Source organism: Mesoplodon bidens (genome assembly GCF_964165515.1).
Source record: "Mesoplodon bidens genome assembly, chromosome: 9".
Taxonomy (NCBI): domain Eukaryota; kingdom Metazoa; phylum Chordata; class Mammalia; order Artiodactyla; family Ziphiidae; genus Mesoplodon; species Mesoplodon bidens.
Genome location: NC_138166.1, coordinates 39705563 through 39724603, shown reverse-complemented (window position 1 = coordinate 39724603; position 19041 = coordinate 39705563). Strand labels below are relative to the sequence as shown.

Here is a 19041-nt window from a genome sequence, read left to right as displayed (position 1 = left end):
TGGAGAATTCAGATTTAATTGAAAATCCTTCTATTTTAAAAGTCTCATAGTATTTTTTTTTTTTTTAACCATTTGGAACTATTTATGGAGATGGGAGTAGTTTTGGAATAGGTGGGTGTTTTATTCCTAGTTAACTGTGAGAATGCAGCCGAAGAACTTAAGCTATGCAGGCATAATTTTTCAACGTATGTTTAATGAGGTCTTCTTACCGCCCTAAATATCTGCTTCTGAAACGTGCAAAGTATTACTGGGACTAATTTAGAGAAATTAACAATATGATAGAAATTAAATGATACTTTTGACAAGATAAAGACACCAGAGAATGAGAATTCTGTTCACATATCTGAAGTACAAATCCCAAGACTTAGAAAAGGAATACATAATTTAAAAACTAAAATGAGTTATTAAAAATTCAAATTGAAATTCAATTTTCAAATTCAAATTTGAAAAAGTCAAATTCCAAAATAGCTCAAAAATGAAATGGAAATGTCCAACAATTTAAGAGTTATAAAATTAGATGCTATTATGCTTTTTAAAAAATATATGGACTAGAAACCAATGGAAGATTGAGTTTTAGCAAGGAATATTGATTTGATGTTACTGTTTTCTATTTTCAAATGCCTATTACCCCTTCTTTAAAGTCAACAGAGGGACGTCCCTGGTGGTCCAGTGGCTAAGACTCCGTGCTCCCAATGCAGGGAGCCTGGGTTCGATCCCTGGTCAGGGAACTAGATCCCACATGCATGCTGCAACTAAGAGCCCACATGCCACAACTAAGACCCGGCCCAGCCAAATAAATAAATAAATATTAAAAAAAAAAAAAGTCAACAGAGGTTTCCAGTGTAGGAGCATTTATAAACTAGGAGAATAAAATCAACATAAAATCAAGAGTTAAGAATTTATTCTTGAATTTATAAATGTTATTGCTCTTAAATGTCAATACTATGTGTTTAGCAGCAAAGTTATTTGAAACCAAAGGATCATTTAGAAACCTTCATTTATGCACTTGTTAAGTAACAGCATGTTTTTTTTTTTTTTTAAACCAAAGATCACCACTGATCTTCCAGCTGCATGAACAAAAGGGAACCTCTATTTGGCCTATTTGTTTTCTTATATGAAAATAAATAAACTAACGATTGAATGAGCATTTTCCAATAATATTCAAAATTCCTTTCTGCAATATAAAGTTTAATGCCTTGAAATTAATATAGGCTATACCTGACTCCCCCATTATTCAATTAGATTTACTCTGCCAAATTGTGTGAGGCGGCATGTGTTATGTGTGTGAATAAATGAGAGGTAGACAAAACTTTTGTCTTTCTCTCAGAAACTCTCTAAAAGGTAGAAGACACATACTGAGAACAAGAAAAAAATATCTATGCTGCAACAACTTTAAAAGAAATGCCAGATATTTAGAGCTGCATACGTGAAGTTAATGTAAAATATTACAAGCCAAAACCCAACAGAGCTCCCAGCAAGCAGTTACTAGAGAGCATAGAAAAAGTTACAAATATATATAAACATTTTGAAAATATTATTTTGCCCCTCTGCAGCTCTTTATAGATGCTAAGTGCTTTAAATTCCTATTTTATCCATTATTTCTTGCACCGATTGCATGATAAGTCACAATTCGTTTAATGACTGGAGGCAGGGAAACAAGTTTGGAATACATCAATGAATTCTCTAATAAACAGTAAGATATTAAAAGCCCTGCATTTTCTAAGATTGAAAGGATGTTAGAGGGTAAAGGAAATATGAGGGTCGAGGACTTGGAATTCCTTGGAGAGCTTCGAGTTGTTGAGAAGACTCCTAGAAGTTTTCTAGGTCAGCTATTATTCAACGCTTTCCTATCTATGTGGTGGTTAAAGTCCCCTCATCACTATCACACACCTAACTCGACTCTTGATTGTGACTTTGATGAGATGATTGCTGCATATTTCTTTTATTCTCATTCTTTCCTCCTTCAGTCAAACTAGCTTATTCTAATTCTAGCAAGTAAAGGCATTATCATTCAAGAATTTTGAAAGCTATTCACATTTATATGAAAAATAACTTCATTTTATTCAGTATATAGTCATTTTTCAGTATGTTATTAGTAGTGTATCAGTAATATATTGGTGTTTCAGAAAAGACCCTTGGGGCTTCCCTGGTGGCGCAGTGGTTGAGAGTCCGCCTGCCGATGCAGGGGACACGAGTTCGTGCCCCGGTCTGGGAAGATCCCACATGCCGCGGAGCGGCTAGGCCCGTGAGCCATGGCCGCTGAGCCTGCGCTTCTGGAGCCTGTGCTCCGCAACGGGAGAGACCACAACAGTGAGAGGCCCGCGTACCGCAAAAAAAAAAAAAAAAAAGACAAGACCCTTGCATCGTGTGGTAGGATCATTGAAAGCAGAACAAAGCGAAAACACATAGATCAGTTAGGTAATTATTGAAAAAAGTTTACATGAGAGGTAAGGACCAAAAGTTAAACAACATTAGGAGGAATAGAAAAGTACAAGATGAAGGAAAAGATGTGAAAGAAACCAAATAGAAAACCCGGGGTGACTGGTTAGATATGGAAGAGTGGGTCGTGTCATTTCCATTAAGTGAAAAAGCAGACACAGATAGGGGAGAAGGCTGTCATGTGAGAATGGGGAGGAGGCAACTTTCGGGCACAGTGAGTCTGCGATACCAGGGGAACATCCAAGCAGAATTACCAGGAGGCAGTTGCACCGGACTGCAACTTACAAATGAGATCGGGCTGTTCGTCAAGTTTTGAGTATGGGGCAGTGCTTTCCCCAAAGCATCTTCCAAAGTTCTGACTACATAAACCAGGGAACTTGGGGGACTATTTGAAGTGACCTATTGCAAACCTTAAGTTTCACTTTAATATTTGTTCCGTTTTAAACATGTATATGGATTTGTGCTGGATTTTACATAAAAAAATTTTTTTTTCCAAATCTTAGGTAAATGTGTGAATTCCAAAGATGCTCATTCTTTGGCACATTGTTACTACCCTACCTTAAAAGGCGTGTATACATTGAGTCGTGAAAAGTACTTTGTAGTGATTTAAGCCTATACGCAATTCCTAGTTTTCAGCTATATGACCATAAGGAGGTTATCTTCAGCTCCAGTAATTAAAAATAGCAACATCATGTAATGTAAACAAAACATCTACCATATTGATTTTTTTTGTCCCTTTGCTTTCAGTATGTAAAGCCCTTTCAGTAAAAGTCCTGAGTGAAAATATGAGTCAATAAAATTTGACTGGGAAAATTGAGTAAAGAATGAAAAATATCCTAAACCTAATAATAATATGAAAGTTACTACTTCTGCTGTAAAATACTTGCTTATGAACTTCCCTAGTACAGCCTCATGAAAGTTTTTCATCACAACTTTTAGATATTGCCATTTCAAATGGCTTACAGAGATGGTTTAATGGTCCCATCAGCTAGAATATAACCCACATGAGGACAATGGCCTTTATTTTAGTCAAGGATGTTTCCTGAGCTCTCAGGCATCTTGTAAACAGGTACTAGACTTGTTAAAGGAATCAGTAAGAGACAGACATCATCTTTGTCTCAGTATTTCGGCATATTTCATCTCAGTTGAAACAATTCATGTAAACAATGATCCAGATTTCTTAGCAGAGAAAGGGAGAGTGGTAGGACAGTAATGAGTCTCATCATTACCAAGTAGACAAGTAGTTCTCCTTCTGACTGCAGAAGTGACGTTTTACAGAGGAAAAGATTCTTAAATAAAAGGTAGTGAGTACCTTTCAGAGCCCATGAGCCGAACAAAATTTACACAAGTGTTTTTGCTTATCTGTTTGTTAGCCACACAGCATTTTAAAATTAAGACTTCATACAAAAATCTTAATTTGCCACTTCTCTTGGAAAGTGGAAGAAATGGCGATGCCAGTGTATAATACCTTTCTCATTTGGTAAAAATCTGCTTGCCCCGAGTGGCTCCAGCCCCTATAAACCACATGTGAGTGGGCTAGTTCCAACACAGTTCTCACTGTTATCTGATGCCCACTCATGAGGTTTACCCGGTGGGCTACGCTCCCTATGTTACCCTTGTTTTAAAAACAATACAACAGGCCTCAAATGGAGTTGCTTATTGCTAAGCTTCACATCACCAAATTGAGACTTAAATGTAGTTCCAGCTCTTGCAGAAATGGAATCATAAACCAGTCAGCCAGGAATCTCCCAATCAGCAGTAGTTAGGTAACTGCCTAATAGATCCCTGCCATTCACTCAAGGAAAGGAACCTTGCAATAACCACTCAGATTTTTTGCCTGGAATTACTTTTTTGTTGTTCCTGCTCCCTTCTGCCTATGAAAGGTTTTCCTTTTGTACAGATCCTTGAACTCCTTTCTACCTGCTAAATTAGATGCTGCCTGATTCTAATGGATTTTTGCTCAAATAAACTCTTAACTTTTTTTTTTTTTTTTTTTTGCGGTACACAGGCCTCTCACTGCTGTGGCCTCTCCCGTTGCGGAGCACAGGCTCCGGACACGCAGGCCCAGCAGCCATGGCTCAAGGGCCCAGCCGCTCTGCGGCATGTGGGATCTTTCCGGACCGGGGCACGAACCCATGTCCCCTGTATCGGCACGCGGACTGTCAACCACTGCGCCACCAGGGAAGCCCTAAACTCTTAATATTTTTAACATGCCTCAGTTTATCTTTTAACGCCCTTAGGCATCTGATTTGCCACCTTTCCCTTCACCTTTGATATCTAGTTCTCTTTACAAGAGTGGTGGGCTTAGGTGGGACATTAATGCTGTCTTTGTGCTCAAAAAAGCTCCCTCAAAACAAGGTTCCCTCCAAAGCAGAGCCTGAGGTTGGGTGTTAGTTGTTCATTTGGAAGATAATGCCAGGAAAAACAAGTGAGAAACAGGGAAAAGTAAGAGACCCAAGACAAGCTCATAAAGGAGGCTACTACTGTGTGGGCAAATGGGACTCAGTCCCACTGGGAACCCTCTAAGAAACCACACCTCTGAATTGTCAGACCTAAAAGGACACGGGAGGCTGGGACACTTATCAGGGGACTTCCATCCCTGATTGGATGAAAGTTGAGCTGGTGGTTATTACTGGGCAGCACACACTTCTGGGTAGAGCCCCCAGGATGTTTGCTTCCTTGCAGGAGAGTGTTCTCTGGCAGTGAATGATCAGCGTGTAGCGAACTTTCCAGAGCTGCAGGTAAACTCAGGTAGGATCTGGGGGATATGGCCCTTTTACAACCGCCTGTATTACGGAATTGCAAACGATCAATGTCTTAAATCTTTGCATGGGCAATAACACTACTTTCTACATTCTGAGTTTTTCAAATTATTTTTTGATTGTATTTATCTACATCAGTAGGAATACAAGGTGAATTTCCATAGGGAATATTATATTATAGGGCTGGAACTTGGAGACAGTCCTTAGACTCTGGTAATACGCTGCCTGTATTATACCAATTTTCCACTACACCAAAGACTAATGTTAAAGAAAAAATTATTCACTGACACTTGTTAAAGCCTGCCAAGGAAGACTTTAGTGGGGGAGGGGCTGGGGGATAGGTACAAGAACTGTGACCGAGCAGGACCCTATGGAGCCTTCCTGGGACAGACCTCCCTCACCCACCAACTGCAACTTGTTTGTAGAAAAACCTTAGCTTCCTAGGCCTCCTCTAAGTTGCAAAGGATAAATTTAATCAGAGAAGTGAGAAAATGCAGAAACAAAGGAAAACAGTCAAGCAAGACAAAATAATAATAATTTAGCCATTAACAAAGTCAAGGACCTTTACTGCCTCCTCAAGGGCTCTAGATAATATGCTGAGCCATATACTTTGAGCTGCTTTGCAGATACTGAAACCTCCACCAGGTGGAAGAAGTTAATTGCATGTTGCCCACAAGCACATAGACCCCAGACTGGTTGGAACCAGAAGGTTCATGATTTTTTAAATAAACTTATTTATTTATTTTTGGCTGTGTTGGGTCTTCCTTGCTGTGCGAGGGCTTTCTCTAGTTGTGGCAAGCGGGGGTTACTCTTTGCTGTGGTGCACGGGTTTCTCATTGCAGTGGCTTCTCTTGTTGCAGAGCACGGGCCCCGGGCGCACAGACTTCAGTAGTCGTGGCTCGTGGGCTCTAGAGTGCAGGCTCAGTAGTTGTGGCGCACGGGCTTAGATGCTCCACGGCATGTGGGATCTTCCCGGACCAGGGCTTGAACCTGTGTCCCCTGCAGTGGCAGGTGGATTCTTAACCATTGCACCACCAGGGAAGTCCCCATGATGGGGACTCCCAATTTCCTCACCAGCAACCAGTCAGAATAATGTCCACGAGCTGGTCACACACCTGGTAACTCTGCCTTACACTGTCATTAAAAACCCTTCCCTGAAAGCCATCAGGGAATTCAGGCCTTTTGCCCACTAGCTGCCTTCACTCCTTGCTTGGTGCCCTGCAGTAAAAGCTGCAGTTTCCTTCACCACAAACCAGTGTTAGTACTGATAGATTGGCTTTACTGTGCAAGCCAGCAGACCCAAGTTTGGTTCGGTAACAGAAAAACTGCAGTGGAATTGTACAATAGGGGAGAGAGAGATTGGACTCAATTGTAAATACAGCATGGGCAAGTGGGAATTTATAGCTAAGGAGCAGGGTTAGTGGATGGAAAATTACTCAGAGGCACGGTCCAGGGCAAGGGGGCATTCTTGTTGAAGGCAGGGTAAACAAGTATCACCTGAGCAGTAGTGGGGGATGAGAAACATGATTAGCTATGGAGTGATCAGCTGTGGAGTTTGGGGAATCTGGCTCAACTGACTTAGCAAGATTCTTGCTAAAACTGGACCAATGCAGAGACAAAGAAGTCCAAAAGTTCAGGCCTAGTTGGAAAAGCATTCAGGGGAGCCTGAAGTTCAAGGAGGGAGTTTCTGTCACTAAAATGTACTGAGAAGACCAGCGAATTTATTAATTTCTCCCAGCTGTGTGGGTGGCAAGAGCAATGTGTGAAACTCACAATAATAAAGGCTCTGGAATAGGAAAAGCACTCAAGTTAAAGATATGCTAAGTTTTCATCTGGCTGGCAACCTTCTTTGACTTGGGAAACTCTCATCTATGAATAAGAGGCCCGAAACGTCTTTTGCGCTGTAATATATTTGCAAAGTACCTTAATTTCCCCCTCAAAACACCTAATAATTTTCATATGAACCAGTTTAAATTCATTAGCATTTGCCAAGCACACTTTTCAAAAGCTTCAAACTGGGACAGCAAACCAAAAGCAAAGGTAAGGCTCTGACCCAGCAGGTAGGGGCGGCTTCATTAGCCGACTCAATTCAGCTATTGCTCCCGCTGAAGCTGAACTTGCAAAGTGAATGTGCAGGAAAACGTGGGGGCAGACATAACATAAATAATTTAACTTGAGAGGAGTACTCTAAACCTCTCATTTACAGTCACCTTTTACTATTCCTACCGGCCAAAGTAGAAAGTGTCTTAGGTGTCCAGAGAAGGAGAAAAAATAATTATTCTATTGCAAGCTTCCACAAAACTAAAACCAGGACTAAGCATGTCACCAGAAATAAATAAATTACTGAGATCATTGTCTTCAGCAAAATAGGTCTCATCACAGCAGATGCTTTTATTTTTTTCACTTTTTCCTTGCTAGAGTGGCATCACTCAAAAACGAATGAACTAAGAAATAACATTGCTCTCCCTTTCTTCCCCTTCCCACCCCCCCATCAATTTATATACATAGGATCCAAGGTGAGACGTGTACAGGATTCATAATCCAAATGCATTTAAGTGAGGATTAAGCACTTCAAATGTATCAAGATTTAAAGTGAGAGAACTTTTACTCTATTTTAAAAGGCATCAACTTGTAGCAACAGCTCTGAACATGATTCTTCTACTTGCCTACCTCCTTTTGTTAGTTTCCTCTTGCTGCTGTAACAAATTACCACTAATTTAGTGGCTTACAACATCACAAATATATTATCTCACAGTGCTGCAAATCACAAGTCCAAAATGGGTCTCACTGGGCTAAAATCAAAGTGTTATGTTCCTTCTAGAGGCTACAGATAACAATCCGTTTCCCTACCTTTTGCAGCATCTAGAGGCCTCCGCACTCCTCGGCTTGTGATCTCCGTCCTGCTGTAGATTCCGACGCAGCACTACAGCACCTTTAAATCCCTTTTTGACTCTGACCTCTGACCTCTTCTACTTTAAAGGACCCTTAGGATTACATTACACTCACCTGGATCGTTCAGAACACTCCATCTTAAAGTCAGCTGATTGGCATTCTTGACTCTATCTGAAACCGTAATTCCCTGTTGCTGTGTAACGTAACATATTCACAGGTTCCAAAGATTAGGGGGTCATTATTCCGCCTATCAGCTCCTCACCATTCCCTGGAGAATAGAAGGCAGCTGCACTAAATACAGACTATTTTTTCCTTCCTTTTTATATATTTTCTTCTGAAACAAGCAATGCATTTTATAGTGACTTGGGACTTTAGTGGCTGTCTGTTATTTACTCATTCAAAGATTATTGGGTATCTGATATGGGATGGCCCCAGGGGAACAGTAGTGATGAGGCCCCAAGACTGGCTTTCAAAGGACTCACAAGTTTAATGAGAGAATCGGATAAGTAACCATTTAAAATACAAGCAAAAGAACTTTAGCATAGGTGTCAGTCTTAAAGGAGCGCAAACAAGACTCACCAGAAAAACTCATTCCAATGCATTCGAGACCCGGGTGGTTCCAGAAATCCTTCTGAATGGAGGGGAACAAACCCTTGAGGAAGGGAATGTGCCAATGATTATAAAATCTTACAAGCTGCATAGTCATGGAAGAACATAGCATATCTAGTGAATAAGCAGAACAGTGTAGCTGGAACTACGTTTTGCACACGGGGATAAGAGGGAAGAGGATACAGGAAAGGTTGACAAGGTCCAGGTTGACAAGGTATGAAAGCCCTTGCGTACATGAGGGTTTTGAGCTTCTATCATGTAAAAAAGGGTGACCCAATAAGGAATATCATCTATTTCTAGAAAAATACAGTTGGCATTGTAGATGAAGGATTGAAGTAGGGACAAAGAGGATTTTCCTGCTGTTGCTACTACTACTACTACTACAATTAATACTATTACATTTCCTTTGAAGCTGAAAGAAGCAATTTGAATGTCTGCCAATAGAAAATAATTTTGAAAATTATCTCTACTTAATCTTCACAGTAACCCTGAAACAGGTCTTATGTTTATCCCTATTTTAAAGGTGAGAAAACTGAGGCTTAGAAAGATTAATTTTCTCCTGAAACATATTCTGTAAAACAAGCAGCTGGGATCAAAATTTATACCTCTGTGCCCAGAATCCTCTTAAAGTTCCCAAAGGCAGATTTATCTTGAGGTTCTCACGTTGAATCTTCTGGTTATCTTACTGGCATGGGCCCATCCCAAAAGTTGATGAATAGAGAGAGGAAGCAGCAGCCTGCTCAGTCACATGGCAGAGTCACAGAGCGCTGTTTCACTCTGGGGACCACCACATCCACCAGGACACAAGACAACACCCTGTGTAGCCTAGGGGAGCATCCACACTAATCTTGACCTCAAGTAAAATGAACCCCAAGAGATGCTGCTCTACTCCCAAGCTTAGAGGCCATTTTCACCTTGGCCTACTGGCCTCAGGTCTTCTGTGAGGACCTGAATGAGCTAGACCATGACTAGTGGGGTCAAAGGGCTGGAATTCTCTGAGAAACCACCTGGGATGATATCGCTAATATGCAGAATGTAAAACAAAAATGATACAAATGAACTTATTTACAAAACAGAAACAGACTCACAGACTTAAGAGAACAAACTTATGGGTACCAGGGGGGAAGAGTTGGGGGGAGGAATAAATTGGGAGTTTGGGACTGACATGTACACACTGCTATATTTAAAATGGATAACCAACGAGGACCTACTGTATAGTACAGGGAACTCTGCTCAATATACTGTAACCTAAATGGGAAAAGAATTTGAAAAAGAATAGATACATGCATATGTATCACTGAATCACTTTGCTGTACACCTGAAACTAACACAACATTGTTAATCAACTATGCTCCAATATAAAATAAAAATTAAAAAAAATTAATTCAACCACACAAAAAAGTTACTTTGGAGAAATTACATTGGAACATTATCAACGGGAGTTAGGAAGCCAAAATAAGTTTTGAAACAATCAATTAAAAAGCTTATTCAACCATCCTAGAGAAAAGATTGTTATCTTTCTATTCGCTCTGTGAAAAATATTACAAAACTGTTATCTACAAGGAGCGGACCAAAGAAGATGCAGCCAAAAAGTGTAGGTAAAAAACAGGGAAGTGGAATGGGCAACTAATTCTCTTTCTAAAAAGATACTTTGCTTTGTAATTTTTTTTTTTGGCTGTACACAGGCCTCTCACTGCCGCGGCCTCTCCCGCTGCAGAGCACAGGCCCCAGACGCGCAGGCCCAGCGGCCACGGCCCACGGGCCCAGCCGCTCCGCGGCACGTGGGATCCTCCCGGACTGGGGCACAAACCCACGTCGCCCGCATCGGCAGGCGGACTCCCAACCATTGCGCCACCAGGGAAGCCCTGTATTTTTTTTTTTAATGAGATGTCAATAAATTTTATGAGCTTCAGGACAAAAAGGACCTGGATCGACCCCAGACTACAAATATAATTTAGGTAGGAAATGAGGATCTGGACAAAGACCATAGGGATGATGAGTAGGGAATGGACTTGATAAATATTAGGTGGTAGAGGGGATGGGACTGAGTGGACGGGTAGGAGTGGTATTTAGGAATGGTTGAGCCTTTCCCTCAATTCTTACTTCAGAGACCAAACTGGTGCAATTCACCTAGAAATTTGTACAGTAGGTGGAAAAAGATTTGTATTATTTTGGAGATTTTTAGTTCGATATGCCTGTGGGGTACTCAAGAAAAGTAAATAGGCAGCAAAAATATAAACTGAATTAAAAAACAGTTGAATTAGAGATATAGATTAGGGAGTCCTAGGTGTATAGGTATATTTAAAACCATAAATTAGGTGATGTTTATGCAGTAAATATAAGGAAACATATATAATGAGTAAAACAGGGTTGGGGAAGGCAATGATAGATGGAGAGAGAGAAGCCAATAAGCCAGGGCTGAAATTAAAAATATTTAATAGCCTATATAAAAGTATGAGTGGATCAAAATATTTTAAAATTCCCCTTTTCAAAGGAAATATCTAATTCTCTGAAGATTTCTATCTATGTATCTATGTACCTATCTATCTAATATCTATCTACTCCTCTAATGGAACATATTTTGGTGTAAGTAATCTATCAAATTTTTCCAATGATTTTCAAGTCACCTGTTTCATCTGATGTAGCTGTTGCTAGTTGAGTAACTCTGGTCCTTGAGCTGTGCTCTGACATGGGAACAACATCAAACTCTTCCAACAACTTCTTTATATGTTTGTAGTCATCAGTCGACCCTGAATGTGTTTTTTCTTAGAGCAACTGACTCGATGTGTTTTCTGAGATCAACTGGATATCTGGATAGAAAAATGGAGTAAGAGAAAGAGACTTTTGAACCTGCTATGACTCTGCTTCCATTTGTAAGATGTTAGATTATATTATTCTACTAGCATTTTTTTTCTATTATTACATTATGAATTTTTAACTTGTATTATTTTATATGGGTTTTCTAAATATTTAATTTTTATACATTTAGCATTAACACATCTTACAACTAGTATTCTCTATTACTTTAGTTTTCTGTAAGTTTTAGAGAGTTTATAAAATTACTTACATTAACAAAACTCTCTGAAAATGTAGAATGGCCAGATATTGCTTTGAGGCCTTCTAAGTCAGACTTGGTAGTTGTTGTTGTCTCTCTTCCAGAATGCAAAATTAATTGACAGTCACTTAATCCTAATTTGGGGTTTTGCCTTATTCTCTCTCCCTCCTTCATTACTTCCCTTATTTTTTCCCTGCTTCCCCCTTTTTCATCTTCTTTTGCTCCTTCCTAATAATTTAAAATAAACCCACTATTCAAATGCCTGATTGATGAATTCCCTAAACTTTTAATGAATTGAGGCAATGAAGCACCCAGGACCTGGTTTCTATCCCTATGCCCTCACTTACCTTCTCTGATTCAGGAGCTCCTTCTTTCTCCTTCTCTCTTCATGTAAAAGTCTAGTTACCCTGGAAAGGCATTTACAGATTTACCTTCTCTAGAGGATTTTTAAAAATACCTTTAACCAAATCACCTGTCCTCATTTGAATACGTATTTTGCTTACCTTGGTTCTTACCTTGGTCAATAATTTACTTAACTCTTCCAATAGATGGAAAGACACTTAAAGAAGAGACTGTATCATTAAAAAAATTAATTTCTTCAACCCCTTTGTAAAATACCATGTACCTAGTCAGTGCCCATGAGATATTTGCTGAAGTCAGTTACACAAAATAAAATCAGAAATCAGTTTCATCCAGAAAATTCAATTAAGCCCTTACAGAACCCCCAGCCTAGTCTTTCAGTCCCCATGATTCTATCATCCGGTTTGCTGGCATTCCTGGAATCTCTGAAATTGGTGGAATAATGTTCACAACAGCACCTTGGGGCCAAAGCACCACAAAGTAGAATGGTTTGATTCTTAATTACAACAAATTCTGCCCCCAAATACCTTTCTCCCTGACAAAAGACAGGTGGTCTGTCTGGTACCCCCAGTGGATATTCACTGGGGTAGACTTGACTGTCAATTGCTTGGAGAGTTCATTTATGGAAAAAATCAGGGCAAAATGGCGGTAAGGAATGACACAACTGAATGGTTAACATTTTTATTTCAAAAAAGCAGTATACTGTATATAACACTTTCTGAGAAAATAATTAAGATAGTATAATGAAATGCATTCAGTGTTTTTAAGCACAATACAGATGTCTAGAATCCTTTAAATGTGAGTTTATTCAAACTTTATTTAAATAGAATGCACTTTGAGAGATTTAACGGGTGATTTCTGCATTTCACAAAATAAAAGTTCTTCTGCAAGTTTCTGTTTATTTATTTATTTAAATTTTACATCCTCAACATATATTACAAGGGCTTAATATTTTAATTAGAACATACGTAGTGTATTTGAATCGCTCTTTGGGCTAATATGTGCCAAGAAAGGTACACTGTCCTTTTTATAACCAATTAAAAACAAACTAACTTTGACACAAAAAGGAACGGGGTCGTAAGTTTCGTCTTATTCAAGTAGAATACAGTCTGAGATTCAAAACAGATTCTTCCTTGAAAACTGCAGTTATTTCCCATCCTCCTGAACAAGGACAAAAGAACAAAATGCAAAAAAAATATGTCATTCATTAATTCTCATTGGATTTAAATTTCCCCCTGCAGTAGAATACACTAAATATCTGAGTCTTTTGCTTTATTCTGGCTATAATCACATAAACCGTTTAAAAAATAAAAACTTTTAAAATTCTGTTTTCTTCACTTTCTTCCAGATATGTTCTCCTGCCACAATAAATTGACCAGCACTCTTAGCGTCAGATACACATGGTATACACATGTAAGTGGAGAAATATATTTATGTCCTTTAAAATTCCTGGATCTACACAGACATCTCCTTTCCTGTTAGAAGCATAGATATCCAGGTTTATTCTGGAATCTCTATTTATCTCCTCAGTGTATGGCAATGTTTAGCAAAGTGCATATCTCTTTTCCCCTTTTCCTCTGACCCCTGCGATCCCAGTTTAATTTTTACTCAAGAGCTTCATCCACTTAAAACTTTGTACAACTATATCTACTGTATTTAAAAGAGGTTGACTCAACAACGCAAACACTCACCCACACACACGTAAGAAAAGTTTCCATCTTACAAAGCTAACATTATTTAATATTCCTATATACCATGGAGCTTTCAGTTTAGAGTTTTTCTTAAAATATATATCCTTCACTTGAAGCTGTCATAAAAATGGGGAGAACACCTTCTCTGATTTCAAAACCATCAAAGTAGGTTTTTAAAAACTACTTTCCAAACCCCAGGAGTAGTGTACTTGAAGGGCAAGCTCATCAGTATCTTTAGAAAATGAGTTGGGAAAAGTAAAATTTGATTCCTATTTGAACATTTATTATTGGTACCAATGAATCCTACTGACTGAAAATGTAACTACGATTATCACTAATAATAATATAGCTACAATGAAGTAAAGCTGCATCCCATTATTTCAACTATTGAAGTCTTATAGGCCGGTTGTTTGATTTCTCTCATCCCACTGTCTATTCAACAGCTTTTCATTGCACAGATTGTTAAAAATGATTCACAAACTGTTGCTGCCTTCAAACTATATACTATAAAAGGTAGCCAAGAAATAACTGTATGTTGTACTGAACATAAAGTAATTTGTGGCTTCAGAATATGTTTTTGACACAAAGCCTGCCTGCCCATTGTAGAAAATTTTGTCAATTTATGTGAAAATATTTATTACCTGTAACCATAGATACACAAAATCAATGTGTGTGTTATGTAACATTACATCAGTAATGCATTTGTTACTGCTTTGAGATTTCTTCTGGTCTTGATTACAGCTCTGCCAAATAACTTTTTTTTTTTTTGTTATACAAGGGCAAGTGATTGCTGTGCTACATTTGCAATTGTAATGATAATTTTCCTGAGAATGTTAAATTATGTCTTAATTTATTCAAAAGACTTTATTTTCAAAGCAATTAAACTTATTGTTGATTGATATTTACCATCCAATGTTCCTGGAACACTAAAAGAATACGCTTTATACATAATCTTCCATTATAGCACAATGCTTGAGGGTAGCTATTTTATATAACAGCATTCAGTTGAGTCTTCAAATCAAAGAACAAAAATTATAGCAATTTCACTTGAAATCCATAAATCCATGCTCAGGATTATGTTCAACAGAATCACTAAATGTTATTTGTAATTCAAAGATGAATGAATCAATAGGAAAATAGAACTGATAAGTCATTAGTACTTTAATGCAGAGTGGAGAGAGAAACTAATAAATCATGCACTTCAAGCACTTGTTTTCCTTATGGCATGTTTGAAAACATAAAACATACAATGATAAGATGCAGGTCAATATGAATGAACAATACCAAATCTGCTCAGAATAGCATTTCATTTTATATCATAGGCTTAATGAAACACTTAAAAATACTATTCCATAATTTCTTCAAACAATCAGAGAATCCACCCAGGCCATGAAATACTTTAACAACAATCTAGGCCGTTATTTCCAAATAAATATTTGAAATGTCACAGAGATGGGAGTAGAGTAGGTGAGGGGGAGGGCGCAAATGCATGCATGATTAGCTTCAATGAGCTCAATATTATTACAGGTATCAATTTATACTAGAAAGGAACTGATACAATCATTTACTTTCTCGAGTGTACTTAACTGATCCATTAAAAATTACAGACGTCTATACTTATAAATGACCAAAAAAGCAAGAAATCAGCCATTGAGCTTTGATTGTGTTGTATGGCTTACTGTCTGTGAAAAGTGAGAATTTTAATTATAATTAATGGGTAATTCACTCTCTTCCAGAGTTTTAGTCATCACAAAATTGCACATTAGAACCATAGATTTTCTCCACAATGCTTAATTAATTATGCATTAACCCATTTCTCTCGAAGCATCTTTTTCTGAATCTTTGGTGGGAAACACAGTTTATTAGGCACATAGTTTCAAACATCTATTTGGTTACTGTTGTGATTAAGAATTTTCTTCTAAATTCACATGCAGAAGGGAATAAGGCTTGCCATGTTAACATACTTTACTGCCAAGTAACATGTTTTCACTTATGTCTGGAATTAAAAACAAAACTAAACAAACTAAAAACCACTTCCTACTTTTTAGCACAAGAATACTTTATACCTGATATCTTAAATTCCACTCAGAAGCATCAAGATGTCGAAGAAAAACTACTTAGATACAGCAAGTAGACAACTATTTAACAAAACCTTTCAATTAAAAGCTTCTCCTCAACTCAAAGATCATTGATATACTGTTTGATTCTAAAGGGAAAAATATAGCAATCTGCAATTATGATTATTGTAGCATTATTAAGTAGTGCTTATTAATAACTGGAATCACATTTCCCGTGATATTTCCTTTTTTTGTTGCACAGATTTTTTTTCAGGTTAGTAAATAGAAATTGAAGAAGGAATGGGTAGGAGACAAAAAAATTTATGGGAATGCATGCAACAAAAATAGGCAGTATCACTTCATGTAAACTTCTGCTTTCTTCATGCAAAGATGCTTCTAAAAACTGAGACATTAAATTTTCTAATAGCTGGATTTTACATTAGCTCAGTAACAAAAACTGTTAAACCAATTCCATGATTTTGCATGAGCAGGAGACTTGAAATTGTTCAACGATTTCCAGCATAAGTGTTCCATGGCCCAATTATGCTAATTAAATCTCTAAGAATGAAAAGATACAGGATTATTCCTTGCTTAGGTTTCTTGTTCTTTTGATGAGGGAGCAGAACAACCCGGTTTTTGGAGGAGGGCCCATCAGCATCGGGGCTTGGTTCTTGTGCATAATTTTTATCTAAGGAAAAAAAAAGAGAAAGAGGGTAGAGTAATCTCCAGATACAACACCAATTTCTGAGAATCTCTCTTAAGGTTAATAATATCCCCTGAATTACTGAAACAACACAAGTGTAAAATGTATTTTCAGAGTTTCTATTATTTCAAAAATATTTTTAAGGAAGATAAGGTATGTATTTAAACTATATTCCAATGCTCAGGATGATACCAAGAAATTAAATTTAATTGAAATTACATTTTAAATATCATATTACTTCTAACCTCACTTGTAATAACACCCCCAAATTCCTTGTTCATGCCACATGATTATCTAGTATAATTTATTGACCATTAGTTATGTATTATTTACTTAAGATAGGAAAGGCTGCACCATTATAGTATTCAGAATCCCAGTTATAGCCCAACATCAAGATGTACCTGATATCAAGGCAAGCCTTATTTACTCTGCTAATCAGATTGTTTCTCTCTTTCAATATGAACTGCAAGGCTTAATTTCAAAACAATCATTATGGATGAAAGTCAAAAGTTAACGTGCATAAAAGGTCAGAAATGATGAACTAGCTTTCTAATTTGTTAATTAATTGGTAATAGAATAGAATCAAATATTGAAAAGCCTGCTTAAAACATTCTGAGAGGCTGTTCTAAAGCTACTCTTTTTGATTTCTTTGAAATAAAACTACGAATCACCTTAAATGAGACAACCTTAAAGTAGATTATGTCTGCAATTTTCTCTAATTCAAGCCTAAATTAGAGAAGACATTTTATGAATATATGCTATGCTCAAAGCTAATTGAAAGCAATTATCAAAGTGGCATTTTGTCTGTGACTTTAAGATACATTGTAAGATAATAAATGATTCTCATTATGTAATAAAAAGGTCACATCTTGCCTTTGGGCTAGTGACGCTAAGAGTTTTTCAAAAGCAATCTGAGACATTTTCTTTAGAGAACTGCGACTAATATAAGAACCATCGCTTATTAAATATCAGTTGTCACCAGCACAGCACCCGCATCAGAGATGAGTATTTCTTTCAAAAAGAAACACTACCTCATTAAAAGCTGCAAAAATATATCTCTTAAAGTGCATAGCTGACATTTTCAAGTTAAAATGAATATCCTTCACTTGTCATTGACTAATAGCAATGAAACAAAAAAAAAAGTGGATGTCACGTGGACAGGATCATTAAAATCGGCACTGGGGCTGTTGGGAAATGGAGATTTACTTCACAGTCTAGAAAGACAGAACTATGTTAAAAATCAGGATAAATGAACAACTCTTTATTTAACTCTGTTGGAATCAGGTTATTCTGGGAAGATTCAGTGTTCTTTGTACTGTAAAAATAAATTGCACCTGTAAAAGGCCACCAGGCTAAACCAGCCTCAAACTCTCTGGATATCTGATTTCATTTTATTTTATTTTTCTTATCTTATGAATTGGGGAATCAATAGCCAGATAGTTAAGATGCTAGAATGCACCTATCTATGTAGATTGAAAAAGATCTCTACCAGATTTTCTCTCCTAATAATTCACTTTTAGATTACGCCCTACCTTATGCCATTGATTTTATACTCCTCTAGAGTATAAAACCTAATACACCATCATTCACTCATTTATTCATTTCACAAAATGTATCAAGCCCCTACTATGCCTCAGACACTGTACCATGAACCTCTAATAAACAGACAAAGCACAATCTCTACCCCCAGTAAACTATAGTCAAGTAAGAAAGAGAAATTTAACAAGCACGTTCAATAGTGTTATAGATGCTGAAATACAAGGCTAAGCAGAAAGGCACTATTTTTTTTTAATGCTGAAAATAAAAATGAAACTTTTTATACAAAAATGTTAGTTTAAAATGAGTACCTGATGAGGCAGTGAACATATATTACTTATGTCATAACCTTAGATTCAAACAGAACATAAGTAGCTAAGGTAAAAAAATAAAGATTTCTGATTCACAGTTGCTGGGCTAAATCCTTTAGAGAGTATGATAATATTAGAGCCTTTTGGAAAACAAGATCATTATTAACAAATTATTGTTGTTAAGATGTTGGAAGAAATATATCATTCCAGTCACAAAAGATTAGCATCAATTTATGACAAAGCATAGCCAAAATACCGCAACTTATTGTGTATGAGATTTTGTTTGCCCTTTGTATTTTTAAAGTTATTTGGATTTTGTTTGATCATAGCTATCTTTTTATTAACAATCCCTTTTAAAAGAAACCACATGCTGTTATTCCTTTGAAAAATAGCACAGTATCTCATTCAGTGCTCTTGACACAGTGGGACCCTTAATCCATACTACTGACTAATTTGAATTCTAGGTTATAGTTTCAAAGCAGGATAATGGTCCTATTTTTAAAATTATCTGTAATCTATCTTCTTGGTTGTTTAAGCACTCCCATGGTCAAGGTACACAACTCTTTAACTTAACATTATTTCCATACAAAATGCAATCTACATCTTTCTGTTATTCATAAAAATGA

The 19041-nt window shown here is 37.2% G+C and overlaps 1 protein-coding gene across 8 annotated transcripts in view; it reads right to left on the bottom strand.

Annotated features, from left to right (window-relative positions):
- Window positions 1-16445: 16445 nt before the first annotated feature.
- DGKB (diacylglycerol kinase beta) overlaps window positions 16446-19041 on the bottom strand; it is a gene marked incomplete at its 3' end in the record, with an annotated part of 912102 nt that continues 909506 nt past the window's right edge. For all 8 annotated transcript variants that reach the window (XM_081244282.1, XM_081244283.1, XM_081244280.1 and 5 more), the window contains one exon: window positions 16446-16553. In XM_081244282.1, coding sequence (XP_081100408.1) covers window positions 16446-16553 — 108 coding nt within the window. The remainder of the gene's footprint in view (window positions 16554-19041) is intronic.